The 25962-nt window shown below is 44.6% G+C and overlaps 1 protein-coding gene across 1 annotated transcript in view; it reads right to left on the bottom strand.

The window, feature by feature from the left end:
- The window catches only part of LOC132492668 (lysosomal acid lipase/cholesteryl ester hydrolase), a 35633-nt gene extending 10161 nt beyond the window's left edge, over window positions 1–25472 (bottom strand). The window contains exons 1-6 of the mRNA XM_060102387.1: window positions 25259–25472; window positions 22403–22514; window positions 19558–19675; window positions 3878–4076; window positions 2418–2527; window positions 740–876 (exon numbers count right to left, since the gene is read on the bottom strand). Of these exons, the coding sequence (XP_059958370.1) occupies window positions 740–876; window positions 2418–2527; window positions 3878–4076; window positions 19558–19675; window positions 22403–22513 (675 nt within the window). The 5' untranslated portion in view covers window position 22514; window positions 25259–25472. The remainder of the gene's footprint in view (window positions 1–739; window positions 877–2417; window positions 2528–3877; window positions 4077–19557; window positions 19676–22402; window positions 22515–25258) is intronic.
- Between the last annotated feature and the right edge of the window lie 490 nt (window positions 25473–25962).

Genomic DNA, 25962 nt, shown 5'->3' with positions numbered 1-25962 from the left:
CCTGGGACTCCCTGGTGGCGCAGTGGTTGAGAATCCGCCTGCGGATGCAGGGGACACGGGTTTATGTCCCGGTCCGGGAAGATTCCACGTGCCGCAGAGCGGCTGGGCCCGTGAGCCATGGCCACTGAGCCTGCGCGTCTGGAGCCTGTGCTCCGCAACGGGAGAGGCCACAACAGTGAGAGGCCCGCGTATCGCAAAAAAAACCCAAAAAACAAAAAAAACTGCTTCCTCCTTGAGCAAAGCCTGGAGGGTTCACACATTGAGCTCTGATGAAGTTACTGACCTCTGTTTAGGGGCCATATAATATAATAGATCACCCTCAGTGTGGTCAGGGTCGGGCATATGGAATAGCACATCGCCTGTCTCCCATCTCCTGCCTACTCCTAGGCACGGACCCACCCTATGGAATAAAGGGCAAATTCAGGGAGGTTTAAGCTGCCTTCTCCCGGCCTTCCTCGTGCTGCTCTCTTTGTAACGTGGGTGGGGAGTTGCACTGACGTGTTAGCCACGAGAACAGGGAGCTCCAGTGTGGAGTCAAGGACACCTTCCCTGGCTCCCCCGGATCTGGAAGTAGGGGTGAAGGGGGAAAGAAAAACCACGGACAGAGGAAAACCCACTGTTCCATTGAAAGCAAAACACAGGGGAGGAAGGCACACCTTCTTCTTCTGAAGGCCAATTCTTCAGAACCAAAAGGGAAATCTGTGAGGGAAGGGAGTAGAGGTGGGGGGAATCCAAGTACCTTAATGAGAAGATCTGGAAATCGTCCTAATTTAACTAAAGGGCTAATAGCGAACTGGGCTGAGGCCACGGGAGCCAGAGCAAAAAACATTTTAATCTTTTTGGCCAGCTCCGGGATCCGTGAAAATGCTATGAAACCTGTGGGAACAAAAGGAAAATAACAGAATTCCATCTTCTGGGACTTTTCTCTGAAGAGGCAAGGGCAGGCATACGTGTCGCCTTCTAGTGGCAATCTGAGAACTGTGCAAGCGATGCCAGGAGGCAAAACTCGTGAAACGAGGGCCTCTGAACTCCTATGCGCACAAACACTGAATTTGATTAAACCAGTAAATCAAGTTTTGCTAAGTGCTTGTTTCAATTTTCAGCCTACATATATATGCACTGGAAGAAATCCAGGTTGCTAGAACCAGAAGATGTTTCCCGTTCCTTTAATGATGTAAGCCAGGGAATGGAAGACTCTTCCTAACAGCTCCACCCCACTGTGTCCATCCCCTACTGCCCCCACTCCATCACCAAGAATGATGTACGAACGTGCTCAAAGCAGTCGCCAAGGACTCGAAAGGAACTTACACATTTAGTATCCTCTAGTTTTAAAATATCTTTTAGCTTCCTCTCAGGTCACTTCTTGCCTTAAACTTGGCCCCAGAATGTCAATTTTGAAAGCAGTGGGGCAAAGGACACCAATGGACAAGTCATGGAAGAACAAATATAGATGAAAAAAATGCTTAAGTCCATTAATAAGAAGGGCAATTACGTCCATGTTTCTTGTTGCTTGAAGCCTCTCAAGCTGACAAAGAGGAGTGGTAGTGAGGGCAAGGCAACTTAACCACGTATAAGGAGATGCTTTAAAGCATTCATACCTTTCATATCATAGTTTTCTTCTAGGAATGTATTCTAAGAAGATTGTGTGATAGGAACACAAAGATATTAGTCATAGTAAACACTAACGGGGGAATTAAATAAATTATGGGACAGGTCTCTAGTCCCTAATCAGAGGAACTCTTGTTTGCTCGAATTATGAGCATTTTGGGCGGGGGGGGAGGCCACGACATGTGGCTTCAAGGATCTCAGTTCCCCGACCAGGGACTGAACCCAGGACAAGGTAGTGAAAGTTCAAAGTCCTCCACTAGGCCACCAGAGAACTCCTGGCAATTTTTATTTTTTTTAAACTTTGCTAAATTTTCTGTTTCTGTTTACAATGAACACACAATACTTTTATCATCAGCATAAATTAAAAATATATATGACTTTTAAATATTATTTGTAAATAAAGTGTACTATGGCATCCTTGTAGCTAGCTTTATTCCACTTCACTTTAAAAAATCAGTGTATTTCCTTGTTTTCTTAATAGAAGTCTCTGCACTTACACAACTTTCTGTTTTCTACTCTCTTACATCCCCATATCACTTAACTAGGAAAATATGTAATAGGCTGTGGTTTACATTGATTCCTTCAATCAAGGGAACCATACATCATGTTCATCTATTTATGCTTGTCTGAATTTCCAGAGAAGACTCAATATTACCAAAATTCTTTGCCCTATTCATTATTTCTGCCTGGCATTAAAAAACAAACACAAAACTCTATCTGAACATTATTTTTTTATATTTCACTTTTAAGAATGAATACAAACTGTAATAAAACATTACATCAACCTCTCATCTTTATTTTATACATACCTATCGTGGTGCCTTGAGAATGACCCACATAATACACTTGTTCTTGGCCAGTTTTATTCAGAATGAAGTTAATTGAAGCTGGTAGGTCATAATTTGCCATCTCATCGTAACTGTAATCCAAAAAAGGAAATCCTTCATTGAGACATTGCATGCAAATACAACAGCATACAAGTGTGCTGCTTGATGAGTTATCATAAAGTGAACACAGCTGGGTAAACCAGCCCTGAGCACAGGGAAATGAACATTACCAGTGCTGCAGAAGCCTCCCTGGGCTCCTGGCTAACCATGCCTCCCCCAAATAACCACTAATCTCCTTTCTTTCTTTCTTTTTTTTTTTTTTTTGCGGTACGCGGGCCTCTCACTGTTGTGGTCCCTCCCATTGCGGAGCACAGGCTCCGGACGCGCAGGCTCAGTGGCCATGGCTCACGGGCCCAGCCGCTCCATGGCATGCGGAATCTTTCCAGACCGGGGCACGAACCCGTGTCCCCTGCATCAGCAGGCGGACTCTCAACCACTGCACCACCAGGGAAGCCCTATCCTCCTTTCTTAAACCATAAATTAGTTTGATCCATTTGGGAACTTTTCTATGAATGGGATCAAACAGCATGTATCGTTCTGCATCTGACTTCATCTTTGCCGTCACATATAGCTGTCGGCTGGTCATTGTGTAAATACATGACACTTTATTTGTTCACTCACTGCTGATGGGCATTTGGTAGTTTCCAATTTTTTGCTATTACAAATAGTGTAACAACAAGTATATTCTTGGAGATGCCTTTGGTAAAAGCTCTCATTCCTGTGTTTCACGGCCTCCGGTAGGTTCTGGTTTTACAAATGGGGAAGCAAGCCTGAAGGAGGCATGGTGCTGACTTTCTCTAATGCCTGGTACAGAGACACAGCCCTGAACCTGTACACATGTGTACTGACTGTAACCACCACTTGCGCTGTGCCAGGCTCTGTGCCAGCGTCTTTCCTTGTATCCTCTCCTTTAAGCCCCCAGTGACCTTATGAGAAAGGTATTTATTAGCCCCATTTTACAAAAAGGCAACAGACACAGGGCTTATGCCACATGCCTGATATCATGCAGTGATCCACTGGTATAGCCAGAAGTAAGAGAGAGAAGAGGAGAACTTCTAGAAATAAGAAGAGTGAATATTTTCAGGATGTGTTTATGGAGGAAGGGAGAAGGGTATGGTACACAATTTACACAGCGACACCCACACCACCAGGAATGTCAAAATAACTAAAAATCCCTTATTGAATCTAATCCATAAATGTAATCATTTATTTATAATTTACCTTACTGCTATTTATTAAATTCCTAACAAGGTATAAAACCTTTCATAAACCATTAATTTCCCATCATATGATCTTGAGTTTCCCATCTATTTGCCTCCCCAGTGTCTATGTTGAGGGTACCAAGGAAAAAGATCCCCCCGTCATAATCAATTCAAAGATACCTGAAGGCCCAGAATTCATCCTGAGAAACTGAAAGAGTCTTGTGTTTCTGAGACCAGGTGTTTCCCCTGCTGTTCCCCATCCACACATCAAAACCCGCATCTGCCAGAATGAAGCCCAGGCTGCTGTTGGGCAGGTTTGTGACCCAGTTACTGGAATCAGCCAGCAAGCCATGCTGCAGGAACACAACTGGTTTGGGACCTGGAAAGCAATCATGTTTAGGAGTTAGCAGCACTAAGCTTCAAAACAAACATGATATCTTGCTAAATCAGAAAAGTCACAAAAGATCACAAAGCAAATAATGAAACAGAAACAAAAGACTGAGGTAGCATTATCATTCCGTGGTAACTGTACTATATATACTGTGTGAAGGGCGCTTGGGAGCTGTATGTTTTCCTTGGGCACATTAAGACACTTCTCACCCATCCAAGGTGCTCTGGGGCTGGGCCATGAGGAAGAAGACTTGACCTTCAAAGACCAGGAAGTCAAGCTAACCAAGAAGAGACCTTGGCAACATATGGGGAGCAGTAGGGCAGGACTGCCTTGTTCCAAGAGGCGCTGCCGCGGGTCATCAGTCAGAGAGAAGGAGCGTCGGCAGTGCGGTGGCCTCTGCCGGGGAAAGCAGAGTTAGAGCGAGGCAGAAGGAGAGCACGCTGGGGGCCAGATTCCTTGTGCTGGTTCCAACCTGTGCCTCTCCAGACACTTAGTGGAAAACCTGAGGCTGTGCAGCTGACTTCACAGGGCAGAGTCCTGAGAAAGGAGGACGGGTTTCAGTGGGGGTGGGAGAACCGAGGAGGGGAGAGCAGGATAGAGAGTGGGGCAGCCAGGCCAGGACTGAGCTGGAAGCGGGGTCAGGTGCCAGTTTGCAGGGACCAGGAGTCAGCTGCCTACCTTTTCTTTTTTTTTTTTCTTTAACATCTTTATTGGAGTATAATTGCTTTACAATGTTGTGTTACTTTCTGCTGTATAACAAAGTTAGTTTCAGCTATACGTATACATATATCCCCATATCCCCTCCCTCTTGCAGCTCCCTCCCACCCTCCCTATCCCACCCCTCTAGGTGGTCACAAAGCACGGAGCTGATCTCCCTGTGCTATGTGGCTGCTTCCCACCAGCTATCTAGTTTACCCTTGGTAGTGTATATATGTCCATGCCACTCTCTCATACTTCGTCCCAGCTTACCCTTCCCCCTCCCCATGTCCTCAAGTCCATTCTCTACGTCTGCGTCTTTATTCCTGTCCTGCCTCTTCAGAACCATTTTTTTTTTTAGATGCTATATATATGTGTTAGCACACGGTATTTGTTTTTCTCTGCCTACCTTTTCTTGATGGGGAATATTTCAAATTCCCCTGAAATCTCTCTGCACTTCCATCCCTAACCCCACAGAAGGCTTCAAGGGAGAAATCTGGGAGTTGGCAAGTTGAAGATATACCAGGAAACTCTTTAAGCATAGCCAATAAATAACCTCGGGATTCCCACAGGCAATTAGGAGCCACTGACACTTTCCCAGGAGGTGAGCGTGAAGCCCAGGAAAGTGCAGGCGGCCAACTCAGGCATGTGCCCACCATGCATGTGTGCCCACCATGCACGCGTGCCAATTATGGTGGCTGAGGGGCTTCCAACAATACCTGCAAATACCCCCACTGCAGCCCGTACCTACCATTCACCCCTGCTCGAGGCTTAAAACATTCCCAGACCCCTCACCCTACACTCCATAGAAGGGTTTCCCAAAGTTCCTATATTTGCCCCATACATTGAATTTCCATGGACTTGACTTTGCCTAAAACAACCACTACTGCAATCCAGGTTATAAAGAGTCTCTGTTTAACAGAAAAAGAAACAAAGAAAATATGTTTAATTACTTTGGAATTTAAATAAACTGTTTACATTAAAGGGTAATCTGTGGACATCCATTAACTCTATGCCACAATCAGCTGGGTACCTACAAAATGAAAGTAACTGCACAAGGACAAAGAGAACACAGCTACACACACACACACGCACGCACGCGTGCGCACGCGTGCGCACAGCCAGACCATGCAGACCCCAGGGTGACAGCAAAGCCATCCAGTGTGTGTCGGGGGAGGGGGTGGTGGAGAAAACTCAGTGATTTGTTAAGACACCTGTCAAGGGGGAAGGGAGAGGATCGAAGTCACTTTTTTTTCTAATTCTCTTTTTGTTTGTTGGGATTCCCCCATCCCTCACTTCAAGCTGAATATGAAAGCTCAATGAACAGATATAAAAGATGGCACCACATAGGAAGAAAATAGTGAATCTGTTCTTGAAAAGCCAGGTGTTTTCAAATCTGGAGGATCCGGGCCAAGAACTGCAAAGCATATGGCAGACCCCACGGCTTGCTCGTGGGACATGCCAGCAGGGGAGCAAAGGGGCTGGCATGGGAAGGCACATGGCTGAGAAATGGCACCTCAGCAACCTCAGGCATCTCAGCTGGGTCCTACTCATTCATCTGAAGAGTTTTTACTGAGAATTTTACTGTATAATAAGCAGTGCACTAGAAGTTAAAAAAAATCGAGTGATTCAAAACACACGTCACATTTTGTATAAACCTGTCCTGGTACCTACTATGTGTTAGTCACTGTGTTAGATTTAGGGACACGAAAGTGGGTAAGCCATGCTCCCTCCCCCACGGAGCTCCATTCTAGTGAAGGAGACAGACACACGATTACCTTCTAGCCCAGTGTGGAAAAGGCCAGACCACCACGCAGGAAAGCCCAGAGGAAAGAGAAAAGTACTCAGACAGGGGAGGAATATTCGAGCTGGTTCTTAAGTAAGAGACAGACTGCCCCACAAAGGGTTCAGGTGAAGAAACGGCAGCCTGGATTGGCAGAGAACTGACACTGCATCCCAGGCCTCAGCCAGATGGGACCCCAGAGTGTACTGTAAAATGTAAACACTCCCTATAGGAGTCTGATGCACAGGCAGCTTGGGGAACCGCTGGTAGGGCATGGTGCCTTGTCTGACCTGGGCACAGAGGGGAGATGAAGGACTTCCTTCAGGGGTGCACATCCTTGCAGGTGTGGCCAGCTCCCTTTCCTCCCAGAACAAAAGGGGCCTCTAAGGACGAAGCTGCAGAGGATACAACCCACTGGGCTTCCCATGCCCGTGATTCCATTAGACATGATGGGCCACCAACAAAGAGAAAATATTAACAAATCCTGTCCTGGGATGGAAAATGAGTGCTAAACTGCTTGTCCCTTCCCTCTGGCATTTCGTGAATGCAAAAGGGCAGCAGAATAGACAAGGGCACTGTGACAGGCCTACCCACATGTCTGCCAGCTTCTCCCACCTGCTCCTAAGAGCGGGGGAGTGGGGAGAAAGGAAGGCATTATGTCATCTTTCCCATCCCGCCACCAATCAAGGATTTAAGGATTTGCTGGAAAAAGAAGTTTCTCTCTAGGAGGGTTAAACCTACTGCCATTCACATCTTCCAGTGAATTACTTTAATCAGGTTTCTTGTCATCCTGCTGAGAGGAGCCATTGAATTAACAGCTAGCTATATTATTATGCACCCCTGTGCTCTAAGGCACTGTGCTGAAAATCCTATGAAGTTAGTACTATCTCCATTTAACAGAACAAGAAACTGTGGCTAAGAGAAGTCAAGTAATTTGCACAAGATTAGATAAGAGCTAAAAAGTGGGGGAGCTGGGATTTGAATCCACGTAAGTCTAATGCCAGGGTCCATGCTCTTAGCGGTTTTGCTACGGGAAAGGCTAACAAGAGAGAGTCATTCTACAACATACAGAGGCCCTCAGGGAATGACAAGCCAAAGAGAGAAAGCTATTTTGGAGGGAGCTGGACCAACTGCTTGGAAGAAAGGAATCTCTAGTAGATGGATGGAGGAGACAGAGAACAGGAGGCCAGGCCACGATATGCAACCTTGCCTGCTCAGGCAATTCTTCCAAGGACCAGCCTAGCCCACACACTCCAGCACCTGCAGCCTGGTCTGTCTTTGAGCAACAAACCAACAGGTCAGGACAAGGGCTGCATTTCCTGCTGTGCCCTGCAATTAGCTTGTCCAAACTGGCTGTACGAGGGCTGGGGGCTGAGGGAAAAGCCTAAAAGTACCTTGGCCCAGAGAGGGCAAGTGACTTCATCACAGTCACCTACGTAGTTTGCACAGAGCCAGCAAAGAGATGCAGCCCAGTGACGGGCCGCCACGGCGCTGCCTGCCCGATGGGGCCAAACGTGGGTGGAAGCCAGGAGGGGATTACTCAGCCTCCAAAAATGAATCTGCTGAGCCCACAGTCTCACAAGAGGAAGATAACTGGGTGCATGGGAAAGTTCCTCCTGCCTCCCAAGCCCTGGCCTTCTCTACCAGGGCAGTGTCTGGACAGGCCTCCACCATGCTCAAAAATGGTGTGAGAAATCAGCTGAGGTCCAACAAAGAACCAAAAGAAGGAGGAAGAGGAGGAGATCACAAAGATCTGTGCGTTGACATGAAACAGACTTTGGTTCTTACTGGATATGAAACCCTTCAGAATTTACTCAATCTCTCTGGAGTATCGATGTCCTTTTCTAAAGTGGGGATAATACAATGGCTGATAAATCATAGTGACTCACAGTAATAATAAATGTACAAATGTAATAATAAATCATTACTAGAACGCAAGCTCTGTGAAGAAAGACAAGACGAAGTGGCATTCTTTAGCCGAGAAAAGGCTAATGGCAAAAGGAACTTGGCAGATGTGATTAAGGATCTTGAGATGGGGTAGCATCCTGGATTATCGGGTGGGCCCAAGCGTAATCACAGGGCTCCTTCTAAGAGGGTCAGAATCAGAGAGAGATTGGAAAATGCTACCCTACTGGCTTTGAAGATGGAGGATGGGGCCAGAAGCCGAGGAATGTGGGCAGCGTCCAGATGCTGGAAAAGGCAAGTGAATGGATCTTCCCCAAGTGCCTCCAAAAGGTAGCCCTACCAACACCTTGATCTTAGGACTTCTGGCCTCCAGAAGAGTAAGGTAATAAATTTATGCTGTTTTAAGCCACTAAGTTTGTGGTAGTTTGTTACAGCAGCGGTAGGAAACTAATACAGTTGGGGGCGAGTTTGCACCCCCATTTTTCAGATAAGGACTCTGAGGCACAGTGTGGCTAAGTAGCCTGTACAGAGTTGCACAGCCACCAATCCCAAACCAGGACTCAGAGGCGGGCAGGATGTCTCCTGGGCCTGAAGAAGAGAGAGACCTGGCTGCTTGCTAGTTTGGCAGGAGCCTGCATGACCTAAAATCTTCTAGAAAAGCTTAGAAGACAGGCTGTAAGTTGCATAAGGGCCCCCCATCTCCTCTGCAAAGGCAGGTTCTAGACAAAATGGCAACAAGGACCTGGCTTATGGTGCACAGGCATCCCTGGCACCCCACACTGAGTAATACAAAGTCAGGATCACCCCTCACTTTAGACCTCCCTGCAGCCATCCATGGGACTGGACAAAGCCAAAGTCCAAGGGCTGGTTCAACCACGCCAAGGACAGGCTGTCGATCACCCAAAGAGCCAGGGCCCAGGGGGCTTCCTGAATCTGCCCCGACTGCTTAAGACAAACCCTAGCCAGCATTGTGGCATCTGGTGGATTTATTGTTATTATTACCATTCATCAGTAACAGCTACCTATCATGCACCACGTTTCACACAGATTACACTGTTGCAAGAGAGCTGTTAAGATCCACCCCCATGTTACAGATGAGGTAACCGATGCCTGGAGAGAAAGGTCAGGTAACCTGCCCTGGAACAATCACCTCAGCAGTGAGCCAGAACTGAAACCCAAGTCAGCCACATTCTGAAGTCCTTGCTTGTAACCACTACTCTAAAGAAAACTTCATTCAAAAATAAAGAGGTAGGGGGCAGGGAGAGTGCTTATAAATATTCCGTTTGTACGTGGCCACTTCAAATCAAGCCAAGCACTAGTTCCTAAAAGTGGCTACATATCAAAATCATCTGGGGGCATTTCATGCACATTTCTGCCCTTGGTCCTGATTTAGGGAATCAGGAAGTCCAGAGACGGAGCCTGGAAATATTTATTTTCGGCAAGCTCCCTCAGCTCTCCTGACGTAGCCCATCCATAGCTGTGTTCAAAGTGGATTCATTAAAAGGGAAGCATGTCCAGCCCTCTGCTGCACCAGGCTGGCCCAGAGAAGAGACCAACCAGACGCGGAGATCCCGGGTCCAGCATCCAAGAGGCCCCTGAAGGTAATTCTAGGGCCTCCTACTCCAGAATTATCAAGAGCAGACTTTCATTTATCCACAACAGGGGACGACTGGGTGAATTTTTGTAGTCTAATTCTAATTTGAAGAATTGGCCTCAAAAACAGCCCAAAACACTGTCAACAAATAACATTAACGGGAAGACTCAGCCACAACACCTTATATTCACTGGAGGAAGAAATAAGGAGAGGCTTATCTCCAAAGCACTCATCACCAGGAACTTAAGCAATGGAAGCTGGTACACAGGTTATCTAAATCAAGCACTTTGCACAGTGTCCCTTGATCAGAGACATTGCTGCAGTGCTAAGAGCCCAACGGGCAGACATGCCATCACAAGCCATGGGAATCCTGTCTTTACTACCAACCACCAGCTACTTTATAATAAGCAAGTTAATTAACCTCTGTAACCTTGGTTTCCTCCTCTGTAACAGGGGGTAGTAAGAGTCCTGACATCCAACAGCTGTGTGACAAGTCATGTGACAGTTCACACAGAGTGCAGCACATGGCCCACCCACAGGAAGCGTTCAGAAAGGCATGCAGACCTTGCCACTGCCCAGATCACTGCACTCACATTTCACAGTCACCCTGCTGGAAAGGGGGTGACCCTCGGCAGAAGGAAACACAACAGTGCTGGGATCACAGAGCAGGGAAGAAAAACACCCCATCCTCAGGATGCCATTCGCCCCACCAGCAGCAGTGGTGGTCACTTTGATCACTAAGCAACAAGAAGGCAGCAATCGGTCTGTCTCATTCACAGCAGCCTCCGTGGCACCCAATGCTGAGTCTGCCACGTGGTGCTCGCTCCAGGCAAATTCGATGAATAAAAGCAACAATGAAGGAATAAAGGAAGGAAAGAAATAAAAAAACACACAACAGTGCATATTCACACACGCAGAGATACCCACCCCACATATACCATGTGCACTTTCCAGGGCACTGCCTTAATTAGAGTTTACTGTGTATCCGGGATGGCACTACGCCATTTATGTTATCCTTCCTATGTTACAGACGGGGACTCTGAGGCATAGAAAAAAGCAATGATTTGCCCAAGGATGTAAATACAATTAGTGTATGGTGGAACTGGGAACCATGTGATCACGTGACACCAAAGTGCTTGTTATCTCCATGCCACACTGCCTTTCTGCTTCCCCTGCCCTTCTCTGCGACCACAGCCTGCCTTCAAACAGAGGTACGGTGCCTCTGAGCTCAGGAGGATCCTTAATTCAATGTGGTCTTGGGCAAGGAACATTAGAAAGGGCGGATGCTTTGGTCAACCCGGTCCCCAGGAGGACCAGGACTGTAGAAGCAGGTAGACTGAAGCCTTGGGCCGGAGAGATTATCGAGTCATCAGAAAAGGTTTGGGCTCTCCAAGAGCTCATGGTCTAGTGGGGAGGACCGAGGTTATAAGCATCATCACTGACAGAATACGCTATTATTTATTGTCTTACCTGTCTTAACTGCTATGAAGGAAACACACAAAGAGCTATGAGAATATGTGGCCAGGGGCCACCCTGAGCGGGTGTGAGAGCTGGGGAGCTCCTCCCTGAAGCGACATCGAGGTTAGGTAGCAGGAAAAGAGGGAGCACTGGAGGAGGGAGGGGTGCCCAGCACAGCACTCTCTTCCTTCCCACTCTTGACTCTTAGCCCCAGCTCCAACCTGCCAATACGAGACAAACTGTGCTGTGCAGCTGACACTGCCTTGGGGTGCTCCGTGACGCAGAGAGTCTGAATACAGCCCGCTGCCCAGCGTGCCATCAAGGTCCAAGCGAGCCTGGGCGTGAGCTCAGGGAGCTAGAGTGAACAAGCCCGGGTGCTGACTAATGGCCCTACATCTGTCCAGTGCCACTGGGAGGCGAGGAATTACATCCCAGCTGATCAAGGCCTCTGTTTAGCTTGTTAGAGCACTGCATTTAGGAAATGGTTTCCTTAGGAACCATGTACAAGGGAAGAACAGAAAACCCAGAAGTTGGTCAGAAACCTAAAACATATAATCAAAACAAAGAAATTTTTTTTTTAAACCATATAGCCTGATGGTCTTTCCCCTCAAAACCTAACTCACAAGCCAGGTTGTGAATTTTCAATTATGACTCAAAAAGTTCAATGGGCAAAACCCCACGGCAAAGTTCAAAAACCCTGTTTCTGCACAAAGGCAATTACTCACACTCCAGAATGCACTTCACTCACCAGGCCATCAGACACATACTGCTTTTCAGATATAAACGTTCCATGTTTGGTGCTTTTTTTGATGATTGCTTTATTTTACAGTTTATTTCCTAGTTAGGCAGAAGTAAGTCGGCCTCGCTGTTACTGTTGCTATTTTATGTATTTTAGGCAAGGCCTTTCTCTATTTCTTTGTTTTAACCAACTAAAATAAATACTCTGACTATCATAGGATCAAGTTGCTCAATACTTATTACAAAAGGCCACGCACTCCAGTTCAAAGAACACTGAACCCGGAGTCAAACTGGCTGGGCCACTATCTTTTGACCTAAAGCAAATCCCCTTCCCTCTTTGAACCTAACTGTCATGCCCAGTAAAATGAGAGTGTTGCTCTAGAACCTGGGTTCCCAAACCCAAGATTTTCCCTTGGAATCCACTAGGGAGTTATGTTAAAAATGTAATTTCGGGCTTCCCTGGTGGCACAGTGGTTGAGAGTCTGCCTGCCGATGCAGGGGACACGGGTTCGTGCCCCGGTCCGGGAAAATCCCACATGCCGCGGAGCAGCTGGGCCCGTGAGCCATGGCCGCTGAGCCTGCGCATCCGGAGCCTGTGCTCCGCAACGGGAGAGGCCACAACAGTGAGAGGCCCACATACCGCAAAAAAAAAAAAAAAAAAAAAAAAATGCAAGTTCTCCAAACTGCCGGCCCAGGCAGGACTCTGAGATCCTTCTAGTGCCAGCATCCCGTGACTTTCTGAAATACAGCTGAGCAGATTAAAATATAACCACTTCCCTATAAAGGATGGATTTCTGAATTTCAATTCCCTTATTGGAGTTAGTGCAAAGTAGGGGTAGCTCAACACTTGATAGAGAAGTTTGCTGAACATTGAGAAACAGCCCACATACACTCCACAGGTCACTAACAGCTTTCTAAATACACATTTCAAGCTTCCTAATTAGTAGAGGTCTGACCAGACAGGCAAAGGATTGCCTAAATGAGTGGATTCTTTGAAACAGTGTGGTATTGGTACAAAACAGGCATATGGATCAATGGAACAGAATAGAGAGCCAAAAATAAACCCACACACCTATGGTCAATTAATCTTTGACAAAGGAGGCAAGATTATAAAATGGGAAAAAGACAGTCTCTTCAGCAAGTGGTATTGGGAAAGTTGGACAGCTGCATGTAAATCGATGAAGTTAGAACACATCCTCACACCATACACAAAAATAAACTCAAAATGGCTTAAAGACTTAAAAACAAGACATGACACCATAAAACTCCTAGAAGAGAGCATAGGCAAAACATTCTCTGACATAAATTGTACCATTGTTTTCTTACATCAGTGTTCCAAGGCAATAGAAGTAAAAACAAAAATAAACAAATGGGACCTAATCAAACTTACAAGCTTTTGCACAGCAAAGGAAACCATAATAAAATGAAAAGACAACTTACGGAATGGGAGAGAATATTTGCAAATGATGCAATAGACAAAGGCTTAATCTCCAAAATATACAAACAGCTCATACAGCTCAACAACAAAAAAACAAACAACCCAATTGAAAAACGGGCAGAAGACCGTCATAGGACATTTCTCCAAAGAAGACATACAGATGGCAAGTAGGCACATGAAAAGATGCTCAACATCGCTAATTATTAGAGAAACGCAAATCAAAACCACAATGAGGTACCACCTCACAGCGGTCAGAATGGCCATCATTAAAAAGTCTACAAATAACAAACGCTGGAGAGGGTGTGGAGAAAATGGAACTCTCCTACACTCTTGGTGGGAATGTAAGTTGGTAGAGCCACTATGGAAAACAGTATTGGAGGTTCCTCAAAAAACTAAAAATAGAATTACCGTATGACTCAGCAATCCCACTCCTGGGAATATACCCTGACAAAACTATAATTCAAAAAGATACATGCACCCCTATGGTCAGAGCGGCACTGTTCGCAATAGCCCAAACATGGAAACAACCTAAATGTCCATCGACAGATGAATGCATAAAGAAGATGTGGTGCATATATACAATGGAATAAAAAAGAATGAAATAATGCCATTTGCAGCAACATGGATGCAACGAGAGATTATCATACTAAGTGAAGTAAGTCAGAAGGAGGAAGACAAATACCATATGATATCACTTATATGTGGAATCTAAAATATGGCACAAATGAACCTGTCTACAAAACAGAAACAGACTCATAGACATAGAGAACAGACTTGTGGTTGCCAAGGGGGAGAAGGGGAGGGAGAGGGAGGGACTGGGACTTTGGGGTTGGCAGATGCCAACTATTACATTTAGAATGGATAAACAACAAGGTCCTACTGTAGAGCACAGGGAACTATATTCAGTATCTTGGTGATAAACCATAATGGAAACGAATATGAAAAAAGAATGTCTATCTGTGTATAACTGAGTCACTGTGCTGTACAGCAGAGACTGGCACAACACTGTAAATCAGCTCTACTTCAATAAAGAAAATTTTTTTAAATAAAAATAAATCAGGGGATTCTTTACACACCCTCTGCATCTTAATATAAAATTTGTGTGTGCACAAGTGTCTATTTTATTTTACTAGACACAGGATCCATTCCCTTCATGCACTTCAGAATCCCAATTCTGAAGACTGCCCGATGTATCTCTTAATTAGGCCACGCACGCAGGCAACCTGGTGCTGTTAGTTGCTGTGAGGAACACAGAGGTGACAAAGACAAGCTTCTGCCTTCAAAGAGTGGTTGCAGGGAGGGATGGTGGGGAGAGAGAAGTACACGCGTGAGTTAACCCTGAAGCAGAGGAAGAAAAGCACCTCAGGAGGGGTGTTAGCAAGGCATCTGGGAGTTTGGAGGAAGTGTGTCTCCTTCATGCTCAAGCAACATGGAGAGTTGGCAGTTAAGCTGGGTGGGGCTGGAAGGACAGAAAAAAAAATGTTTTTAGGAATGTATAAAATAAAGATGGTGGGCAGGGTGAACACCAATCCAGAGGGTTGTGTCACCAGCTGAGGCCCAGGGAGAATTTAGCAAAAGGGAAATAACTCATTTGGATTTCGGCACGTGAGAGAGCAGTTCTTTGATACTTATCACAGACACAACTTCAGTTATACCATTTGCAATTTGGCTATGGTGCCAGTTTAAACCTGTGCAGTTGATAAATGTTTCTTAGATGATGGGTAAACACAGCTGGCAACCAGTGGTTCTCAAGCACTCCTCATAAACCTTGTGAAAGAGGTATTCCATCCCATTCTACAGAGGAAGTCACTGTAGACATCATAGCCTATAACTGTAATCACTAGTTTGAGGAATCAGGAAGTTCTTGCACATATCCATGGTGAACTTCAAAGGTCCACTGCTGTATAAAATGAGGGTGAACAGTAAAGACAACAGCTAGGACAAAATATTAAGGAATGGTGTTATCTTCATTTATTAGGCTCATGAAGATTGCTGAGTGGCAATATCATATAATTATACCTGGGCTTTACGAAGCTTAATCCTGCAAAACTATGTAAGATGGATGAAAACAGGGAGGTTGGCAGAAAGGAGAGCAGTTGGCATGGGTAGAGGAGCCATGTGGCCAAGTCCTGTGATCATAAAAAACTTCCAATGACCCCCAAGTGAGGCTCTACATACAATCAGAGGGGGTCACTGAGACAGGACTGAAAGATGCTCACCACACAGCTTTAAACTAAGCTTCCATAAGGAATGTGGTACCTATAAATAAATAACGGAGGTGACATCGGCAAGATGACAGAATAGGAGATCCCCAGCCCTAGCCCCCTCACAGAAACTCCAACTTAGCAACTATCCACAGACAAGAATGCCTTTGTTAGCACCCCTGAGCCCAGGGGTAAGGTTACAGCATCCTAGAAGAACACAAAAACTGAGAAAAACTACATTAAGAAGGGTAAGAGGAATAGCTTCACTTCATCCTTGATAAATGAATAATGTTTTAACGTAGCTTGTAATGACTTATAAATAGTACAGATGTATGGCATTATTTTCTTAAAAGCATTAATTTCTTAAAAGATAAGCAGACTGAATTTCCCTATTCCTGTTTTGAAATTCTTTCTCTCTCTCAGGTTCTGAGCTTATTTCAGATGGCCAAGTAAATGGTCACAAGAGCATGAGGTACGATGGTGGCCTGGCAAAGAGAAGAAAGGGCTGAACTGAAGCCATATAACAGGGGAGCCTAGAGAGGACCTGACAGCTCCTCCAGGATGGGAGTCAAGAGTGACTATGCAGTTTCTGGTCTAGGTCCAGGAGGACGAGGATGTGATTAATAGAGGGGGAAGTCAGGAGAGGAAGGGGCATGGATGAGCTGGGTTCCATGTTGGGTGTGAAGGATTGTGTGTATTCTTTTTGTCTAGCTGGCTTAAATAAGCCAAATTAGCACCACTGACAACACTGCTCCTGGATGGGAGTGAAGGACAGTGCAGAGCCTCAGCTCCGTGCTCTGCCTTGGACCATGGAAATGCAAACCATCAGAGAAACACCTATGCAGTTTTCAGGAGAATCACAAATTCCTTTAGATAACTAAGTCACTTGTCACAGGTTTCCTCCAAAACTCGCCTCTGAGCTTAGCTCACAGCAGGTGTTATATACATTCCACTGATCCTCTACAGGGAGGCCTCCTCAGGACAGAGGAAAAGGGTAGGGAATTAATGCTATCACCAGACTTAGTTTAGAGTGCATTCAGTCTGTTCCCCATTCTGAAAACCAAGGGTATCCACTGCCCCAATCCACACACCCCTGACAATAAATGAATGAATGAATATAGAATATAACCCGTAGAGCCAGAGAGTGATAAAGACTAATGGGGAACTTTGAGATCATCCTAGACAATCGACTGTGTTTACAGATGAAGAATCCAAGGCCTACACAGGAGAAAGCACAGAAGTATTTAGGGGTGGGCGGAATTCTCATTCTTCTTCCTACCACCTGAGAGCAAATCAAAAAGGATGCTCACTTCCCAGGGCACAGCACCTTCAGCTGCAGTGGTTGAGATACATACCATAGGGCATCTGGCACTATTTGCTGTAACTGCTGTAGGAAAGAGAAGCCTAGAGGTGGATATAGAAAAAGAAGAGGAGGCACATTCTCTAAGCCTGTTTTTACTGTGGTTCCCTGCATTTTTGAACAATGGCTCACACTACTAATTATTAGTCAACTAACCACTTTTAAGAGAAATAATATCAATACCGATTTTTCTTTATATGGGATCCGAAATCTGTATACAGGGTTTACTTTTTTTAAAAAAAGGGAAGGAAATCAAGATCATATGTTCACTCTGAAATAAAATATGTTTTGTGTGTCTTGAGCAGAAGAAAAAATAGAAGCCCTTGCTGTAACTCATTGCTCATTTTGTAAACATGTTTTTAAGAGGATCTGTAAATCATAAAACTCTCAAGAGTTAGAAATAAATTTCAAAAACAGCATTGGCTGTCTTGACCAGGTAACATTACTGAAAGGCTCATTAGAGCTAGAATTTATGGCAGAACAACATGGACAAATCAGATTATATTAAGAGAAAAACAGATAATGATACAAAGCTCACATTAACACAGAGGGCTTTTAAGTTCGCTCTGAATAAATATTTTCTACTCACATAAAATTTTAATTGAAGAAGAGATAGTTCTCCAATTACCTTAATCTCACCTTAATTTCCTAAGGAAAGTTTCTAAAATCAGAAAATGTTAAAAGAAAAAAAATAAGCTACATCTGGAGAGATGACTGACTAAGGATCAGATCCTTATTCTGATATCTAACAATTTCAAGTAAGCTATCTAGAAATTCCTCAATCTGCATTGGAAACCACAGTTTTGCTTGAGTTATGAGAAAAAGAAAAAATATCTATAGATTTTAAGCCAAAACTATAAGAACTTTCATATATTGCTTATGAGAGTAATTACCAGAACAAGACCACATGAAAAGCAATTATACAATATCTATCAAAATCACAAATCCATATATCCTCTGACCCAAAAATTCTATTTCTGAAAATGTATCGTATAAATAAACTTGCACACATACAAGGTTACTTACAGCAGCAATATTTGTTAATCAAAAAACAGAAATAGTCTAAATGCCCATCAAGAGGACACTTGTTAAATAAATCATGGTACAGTTATACAGTGGAATACTATGTATCAGCAGAGATAAATGATGAAGTGCTCTCTGTATTGTATGGAAAAATCTCCAAAATATTAAGTAAAAAATTCAAGGAACAAAAGAATGTGCATTATAAGCCATATTTTATATTAAAAGGGAAGCAGGGAAATACAATAATTTATGTTTGCTTCTAAAGAGATTTTTTTAGAGATAAAGAAATTTAAAATAAAGAGATTTTGGAAAGATACATAAAAAACGGGGGAGGTGGAGAATGAGATGGGAGGGAGGTATTTCACTGTGTATCTTTTTATTCTCTTTGATTTTTCAACTATGTGAATACATTACCTACTCAAAAAATTAAGTAATTTTCAAACAGCAAGAGCTATCTACTTAATGCTCAAACCATTTTATTAAATGAAATGCTTCCTTATAACAAAGAAAGCAGAGATTTTAGCATATCCTCAAACAAACCTGACCTTTGAACCTTTAAGCGAAATATGAAATTAGATGACTCTTGTCCTTATTTCTTTAAAAGAAGAAGTGTTTTTTATACACCTTGCATAAATGTAACATGTTGAGTACTTTGGTCTAAAAAATAATCCCGGGCTTCCCTGGTGGCGCAGTGGTTGAGGGTCCACCTGCCGATGCAGGGGACACGGGTTCGTGCCCCGGTCTGGGAAGATCCCACGTGCCGCGGAGCGGCTGGGCCCGTGAGCCATGGCCGCTGGGCCTGCGCGTCCGGAGCCTGTGCTCCGCAATGGGAGAGGCCACAGCAGTGAGAGGCCCGCGTACCGCAAAAAAATAAAAAATAATAAAAAATAAAATAAAATAAAAAATAATCCCAGGGCTTCCCTGGTGGCGCAGTGGTTGAGAGTCCGCCTGCCGATGCAGGGGACACAGGTTCGTGCCCCGATCCCGGAGGATCCCACATGCCGCGGAGCGGCTGGGCCCGCGAGCCATGGCCGCGGAGCCTGTGTGTCCGGAGCCTGGGCTCCGCAACGGGAGAGGCCACAGCAGTGAGAGGCCCGCGTACAGCAAAAAAATAAAAATAAAAAAATAAAAAATAAATAAAAAATAATCCCATTTCAATGTTTTCAAGTTAAATCTGAACTTGGTTACTGATATAAAAAAAAGAGCCAAACTCCAGCAATGCTGTTAAATTTTCAGAGCTTTCCTTTCTCACCACAGAAAACAGCCATACCTCTGTCAGAATGGTTCTTCCTCCCGTGGGGGATTCGGTTAAGGCAAAGAATATATCCATCTTCTGTCACAACTAGGTGTTCCTCACTAGGGAATCCCCAGTGAGAGATAATTTCACTCTGCGGAGCACAGAAGAAGACAAAGTGTCAATGACATTCTCCAGGTTTTACTTAAGAAATGAATTGTTACTGAAATTTCAGTCTGCTCAACCTAGTAGCCAACATCCCATCGCAAAAGTAAATCCTCCACTTGTTTTACCTCTGTGTTCTACTCATAGATGTTCAGCTAAACCATTTTAACATGTTCTACACCAAGTGTGTCTTATTTTACCATAGCTTTGGGCTTCTTTGTTTCCATCCTGGCTCCCAGGTACAAATAAACACTTCTTTCTTTCTTTTCTAAATATGCCAGGTAATACTGTAATCTACCATTTTCCTTGTTTTAAGAGACCCTATCCTGGGAAATGAAGCATAAAAACTATTAATCTGTTTTTAACCAATGGACCAATAAAACTACACTAGAATGTCAAGCTAGAGTTGAACAAGAAAAGATAAAATGATTGTGGTAGCATACGCTATTTGTTTTTCTCTTTCTGACTTAACTTCACTCTGTATGACAGACTCTAGGTCCATCCACCTCACTACAAATAACTCAATTTCATTTCTTCTTATGGCTGAGTAATATTCCATTGCATATATATGCCACATCTTCTTTATCCATTCATCTGTCGATGTATGCTTAGGTTGCTTCCATGTCCTGGCTATTGTAAATAGGGGTGGGATAGGGAGGGTGGTAGGGAGACGCAAGAGGGAGGAGATATGGGGATAGATGTATATGTATAGCTGATTCACTTTGTTATAAAGCAGAAACGAACACACCATTGTAAAGCAATTATACTCCAATAAAGATGTTAAATAAATAAATAAATAAAGTGTGGTAATCATTTTATAATCATTATGTTGTACACCTTAAACTAATACAATGTTATATGTCAATTATATCTCAATAAAACTGGAGGGAAAAGAGGAAAAGTAAGGAATTATGATCAAATTCACTACTCCATAAGGAAAGATCCATGGGGCAATTGTTTTTTGTTTTCTTTTTTTTAAAACTGAGGTATAGTTGATGTACAATATTATATAAGTTTCAGGTGTGCAACACAGTGATTCACAATTTTTAAAGGTTAAATTCCATTTACAGGGGCTTCCCTGGTGGCGCAGTGGTTGAGAGTCCGCCTGCCGATGCAGGGGACATGGGTTTGTGACCCCGTCTGGGAAGATCCCACATGCTGCGGAGTGGCTGGGCCCGTGAGCCATGGCCGCTGAGCCTGCGTGTCCGGAGCCTGTGCTCCGCCATGGGAGAGGCCACAACAGTGAGAGGCCTGCGTACCGCAAAAAAAAAAAAAAAAAAAAAAATTCCATTTATTGTTATTATAAAATATTGGCTACATTCCCTGTGTTGTACAACTTATCCTCGTTTATTTATTTTATACATAGCAGTTTGTACCAATTAATCCATGGGGCAATTGTTAATTGGGAGCTCAGTGGCATATGCATAACTCAATTATCCAGAAGACTTAATGTAAATAAGTACTCATTATTCTCTCTACCACAAACACTTGAAAGGATTTAAGTTTATTATTCTTACAGAAAAAGATTTAAAAATAAAAATGCTTTTAATTTAAAAAAATTTAAAAAGAAAAGATTTGGGGGCTTCCCTGGTGGCGCAGTGGTTGAGAGTCCGCCTGCCGATGCAGGGGACACGGGTTCGTGCCCCGATCCCGGAAGATCCCACATGCCGCGGAGCGGCTGGGCCCGCGAGCCATGGCCGCGGACCCTGTGTGTCCGGAGCCTGTGCTCCGCAACGGGAGAGGCCACAGCAGTGAGAGGCCCGCGTACAGAAAAAAAAAAAAAAAAAAAAAAAAAGAAAAGATTTGGGACAAGAAATAAAATGTAACCTTAAGACCCTGATATCAGGTCATACTCTCTTGGCTTTCTATAAATTAATCTCCATCTCCAAAGTTGCCTGATTCTTCAGTTGCGTCACTGCATCATCTGTTTTTTGTTTTTTGTTTTTGTTTTTTTTGCGGTATGCGGGCCTCTCACTGTTGTGGCCTCTCCTGTTCTGGAGCACACGCTCCAGACGCGCAGGCTCAGAGGTCATGGCTCACGGGCCTAGCCGCTCCACGGCATGTGGGATCTGTCCGGACCGGGGCACGAACCCATGTCCCCTGCATTGGCAGGCAAACTCTCAACCACTGCACCACCAGGGAAGCCTCATGCATCATCTGTTTTAAAGCTGCTGTTTTCTGTAGCAACATGTACTTTCCTGATATTTTATGCCTAAATAAGGTATCTCCAGATTTAATTGTTTATGTAAGATTAATAACTTTGAAATGTTTTCATTACTCAAGGGATTATTTTTGCTTATTTCTTCTAATAAATTTTTTTCAGATACTTTGACTTTTGTATTGAACTATGGACATTGGTAATCTGTCCTTGTTCAGCACAATGAGTATTAACATTCTTCGAAAGTTTTGACACTTTTTTTTATTGTTGTTTAAACAAATTCAGTGAGACTTAAAAATGAAATGAATGTATAAAAAATATCACTTATCTTACTAAGAAGTATATGTTCTAACAGCAAATGAGGCTTGTAAAATACACATTACCTTTTAGGTAAAGTCCAGCTAGCTGAATCTAAGATTCGGAGAACAGGAAAAACATAATGAGATATAAAGAGAATAGAGTTCGTGGCTTCGTGTAGCGACATAACTGGATTTCAGAAAATAATTAACGTTGATCACAGATGCGTTTTTAAAAAACAGATGACTTTGAGAAACTTACCACATTCATATTTGTTTCAGGATCCACAGGTGCCAGCTTCCCTCTGGATACCTCGGAATGCAGGGTCCCAAGGACCAAACAGACCACCAAACACCAGAGCCACATTTTCATTCTGTATAAAACAGTCTGTTGTTACTTGCCTACACAAGGTTTTACTACACAAAATTATGTTGGTAAATAATGCTCCCATACAAAGTTCTGAACCAGGTTTAGGTCAGGTAAAAGTTAGGTAAAGGGCAAATATAGAACAAATGACTCAAGCCATACCTCGAAGCAAAAATTGAGGAATTCTGTTTTACTGGGAAACCTCCCACCTGCCACTCCCAGTTAATATGTGACATTTGGAGCCCAGAACACCCACTCACCTCCTCACCAGGTGGTTAAACATAATGTTCCCAGAGAAATAGCAGAAAGGAGGACTCAGAAGAGAATAGGTTGAGAAAAAGGAAGATCCCCCAAATTCCGGAGCCTGTTAACCTCCCACCTTTTCCTAATTGCAATTTAAACACTTTTAAGTTCAGCGATATGAGCTCTTGCTCCCACTAGCTATTCACTTCCCTTCCTGCATAAAATTACACCCAAGGGAAAAAGTGTCATGAAAGAAAAGAGAGTTTGCAAGAGAAATAGAGGGAAAGGAGACCACCCCTCTTTGCTTCTGAGACCCTCCAGCCATCAACAAAGACCATCTAGTTTCTGGCAGTGATGGCACAAAATCACAGTGTAGCAAAGACCTTGAGGATGGATGTTAAAGGCAAAATGAAGTGACGCTTCCAAGGACACCCAGATGGTTAGAGGCAAAGCTGGGACAACAGCCCAGGCCTCCCACGTTTTTTAAAATAAATATAATCATTCAAAAAGATGCATGAGTGTATACCCATACAAACACTTGCATAAAAATGTTTGTAACAGCTCTATGTGCAACAGCCAAACACCGGAAAAACCCAAATTCCCCTAATGGGTGAATGGGTCAACATACTGTGATATATACATACTACTCAGCAATAAAAAGGAATGCACATAAAATAACATGGATGAATCTCAAAACAATTATGGTGAGTAAAAGAAGCCAGACCATATAAATAAATATGTATGATTTCATTTCTATAAAACTCTAGAAAATGCAACCTTATCTCTATTGACGTAAAGCAGATCAATGGCTGCCTGGGGAGACGAGGGCCAGGAGCTAAGCATTGCAAAGGGAAATCTTTTGGGGGTGATGAACAGGTTAATGATATTGAGCGTATCACAGTTTCACATGTGTATACATATCAAAACATAAAATTGTACATTCTAAATATGCCCTGCTATTGTACGTCAGTAATACAATACAGCTGTTTTTAAGACTTGGGCTTAAACTGAGTATTCCACAAGTCTTAAGAAACTGGTTCTCAGAAGATTGCAAAAGTGAACTGACTCCCTTCTGTCGATGCACCTCTTGATGGTGCTACAGTGATTTCTCCCAGCAGTGGTGAACCTGGAACTTCTAGACAGGAGGGGATGTTATCTTGAGTCTCTACTGGCAAAGCAAGCCCACTGTGCTTACTCACAAGTTTGTATTTCTCTACAGTGGTTGGGAAGGGCTGTACAGTTCCGGGCTACCTTTTATCATAAATATAACCTTCCAAAAGCCCATTATTCCTCGGGAATAAGGAGTATATTGAAAGGAAAAGTGAAAGTCTGTAACCACAATTTGAAACAGTGAAGCCTCTGGCAGTACCTGCGTTTCCACTCAGGCCTATCCTCCGCGACCTGGACCAGCTGTCCACAATGGAAGCTCCAGGAAGATAACAGCTGAAGCCACTCAACTGGAAATGTCACCCAGTTGATTTTTCCTTCCAACAAAACACTAGTAAGTTTTTCAACCTACTGGTCCAGTAATTGTCATAAGGATGAGGATTGAGAAGTTCAAAAGAGAAAAGGCCTCCTCCAGGATGCATGCAATGTGCTTTGCTGGGCTCTCTCAGCAACTTTTAGCTCAATCCTTTTTATACTGTAACAATCCAATTAAGTACTTGTCTGTCTTCATTTTACCCCAGCCCAAGGGCAGAGCCAGCATCTGAGTCAACTCTGAACCCCCAGGACCTAGCAAAGTGTAGATGCACAAGACAGATTTTGAAAAATGGGACTGGGGCGGTCCAGAGTTCAGTGGCTGAAGAAGAGCTCCAAAGCAGCTTGTCATTCAGCTTTCTAATAACACCACCACTAATAATTTCCGCTCCCATTTAAGCTCCTGCTATGCTCCAGACTTCCGCAGGCAGCGCTTCCGACCTACTATGTTAATTACGCCTCGCCAACTCTCTGCAGTACCGTTAAGTCCTTTTTCCAGGAAACTCAGCCTCACCCAAGTTAAGTACTGGAAGCAAAATGTCAACTGGTTAAATAGGATCGCCAAGATATTAACCAGGACCGATGTCAAACCGTTCTCGACCGCACCTTGACTAAAAAGTTAGAGTGGTCTGCAGGCTGCCTGGGGGAGTTAATGGGAGTAAAGGACAAGGAGGAAGGAGGTGAGGGAAGCTGGGAATCAGAAATCCTGGGTGTCGCTGCAGCCCAGGGGCGACCGCGCCTGCGCAGGAAGCCCGAGGGCACCTGGGAAAGGGCAGGCAAATTCAAGACAGCCCTCAATTCCTGGGTCACAGCGAGATTCCTCGGGCGACCGCCTGCAGAAGAGGCACCCACAGGTGCTCCAGGTAAGACGCGCCGGAGACCAGCGCAGAGGGTCCTGACGGCGTGCAGAGGCTCAGGGCCGGCGGGAATGAGCCTCGGAAGCGGTGCGGGGCCCTGGCCTCAGAGCCCGTGGGGGGAAGCCGAAGCTGCGGCACCCGCACCTGGCAGCGCAACGGGGCCAGCACTCACCTGGGGCAATCCTCCCAGGCCGCTGTCCACAGCCGCAGTGAGCTGGGTCCCCGGCTGGGACCTGGAGGGGACGGAGACGGCTGAACGCCAGGGCCCGCTCCCGCCTCCGGCTACCAGCGCCCCCAATCAGAGCAGCCGGCCGCCGGGAAGTGCCGCGGAGACACCGCCCAGGCCTAGCGCCGCCGCCGCTTCTGAGAGGGTCCTCCGCCGAAGCGGAGCATGCGCCACGGACCAAGAGGTGCGGCGCCAGGCGGCCTCCTCCCCGGCGGAGTCGATTACCAGCTCCACCTGCAGGCCGCACCCGCCCGGTCTCCTAGCGGCTGCCCCTGGCTCTGCCCCAGGGGCTCTTGCAGGGCCGCCACTTTCTGCGCCTAGCACGGAAAACATGGGCTCTACAGATGAAAAGAAATTATATGCTACGTATAAAGCCCTTAGCGGTGTGCCTACTGCAAAGCAATCTTGCTGTACATTTTATTTTTATTGCTAAAATGCCTAGCATTATTAAGACACTAGGGGTATAGTGGCCAAACAGGAGCCCTCTTCTCCTGGTTACATTCTAATGGGAAGAAACACCATGAATAAATAAAAAAAATGAGGTAATGGAAAGTGCTATGAAGAGCAGTAAAAAACTAAAGGGATAATGAAGGTGGGTGCTATGTTATGTACAAGGTAATCGGGAAAGCACTCTCTGATGCAGTGACACC

This window comes from Mesoplodon densirostris, chromosome 1, assembly GCF_025265405.1.
Source record: "Mesoplodon densirostris isolate mMesDen1 chromosome 1, mMesDen1 primary haplotype, whole genome shotgun sequence".
NCBI lineage: Eukaryota > Metazoa > Chordata > Mammalia > Artiodactyla > Ziphiidae > Mesoplodon > Mesoplodon densirostris.
The sequence above is the reverse complement of the archived record's forward strand: the minus strand, read 5'-3'. Positions and strand labels throughout refer to the sequence as shown.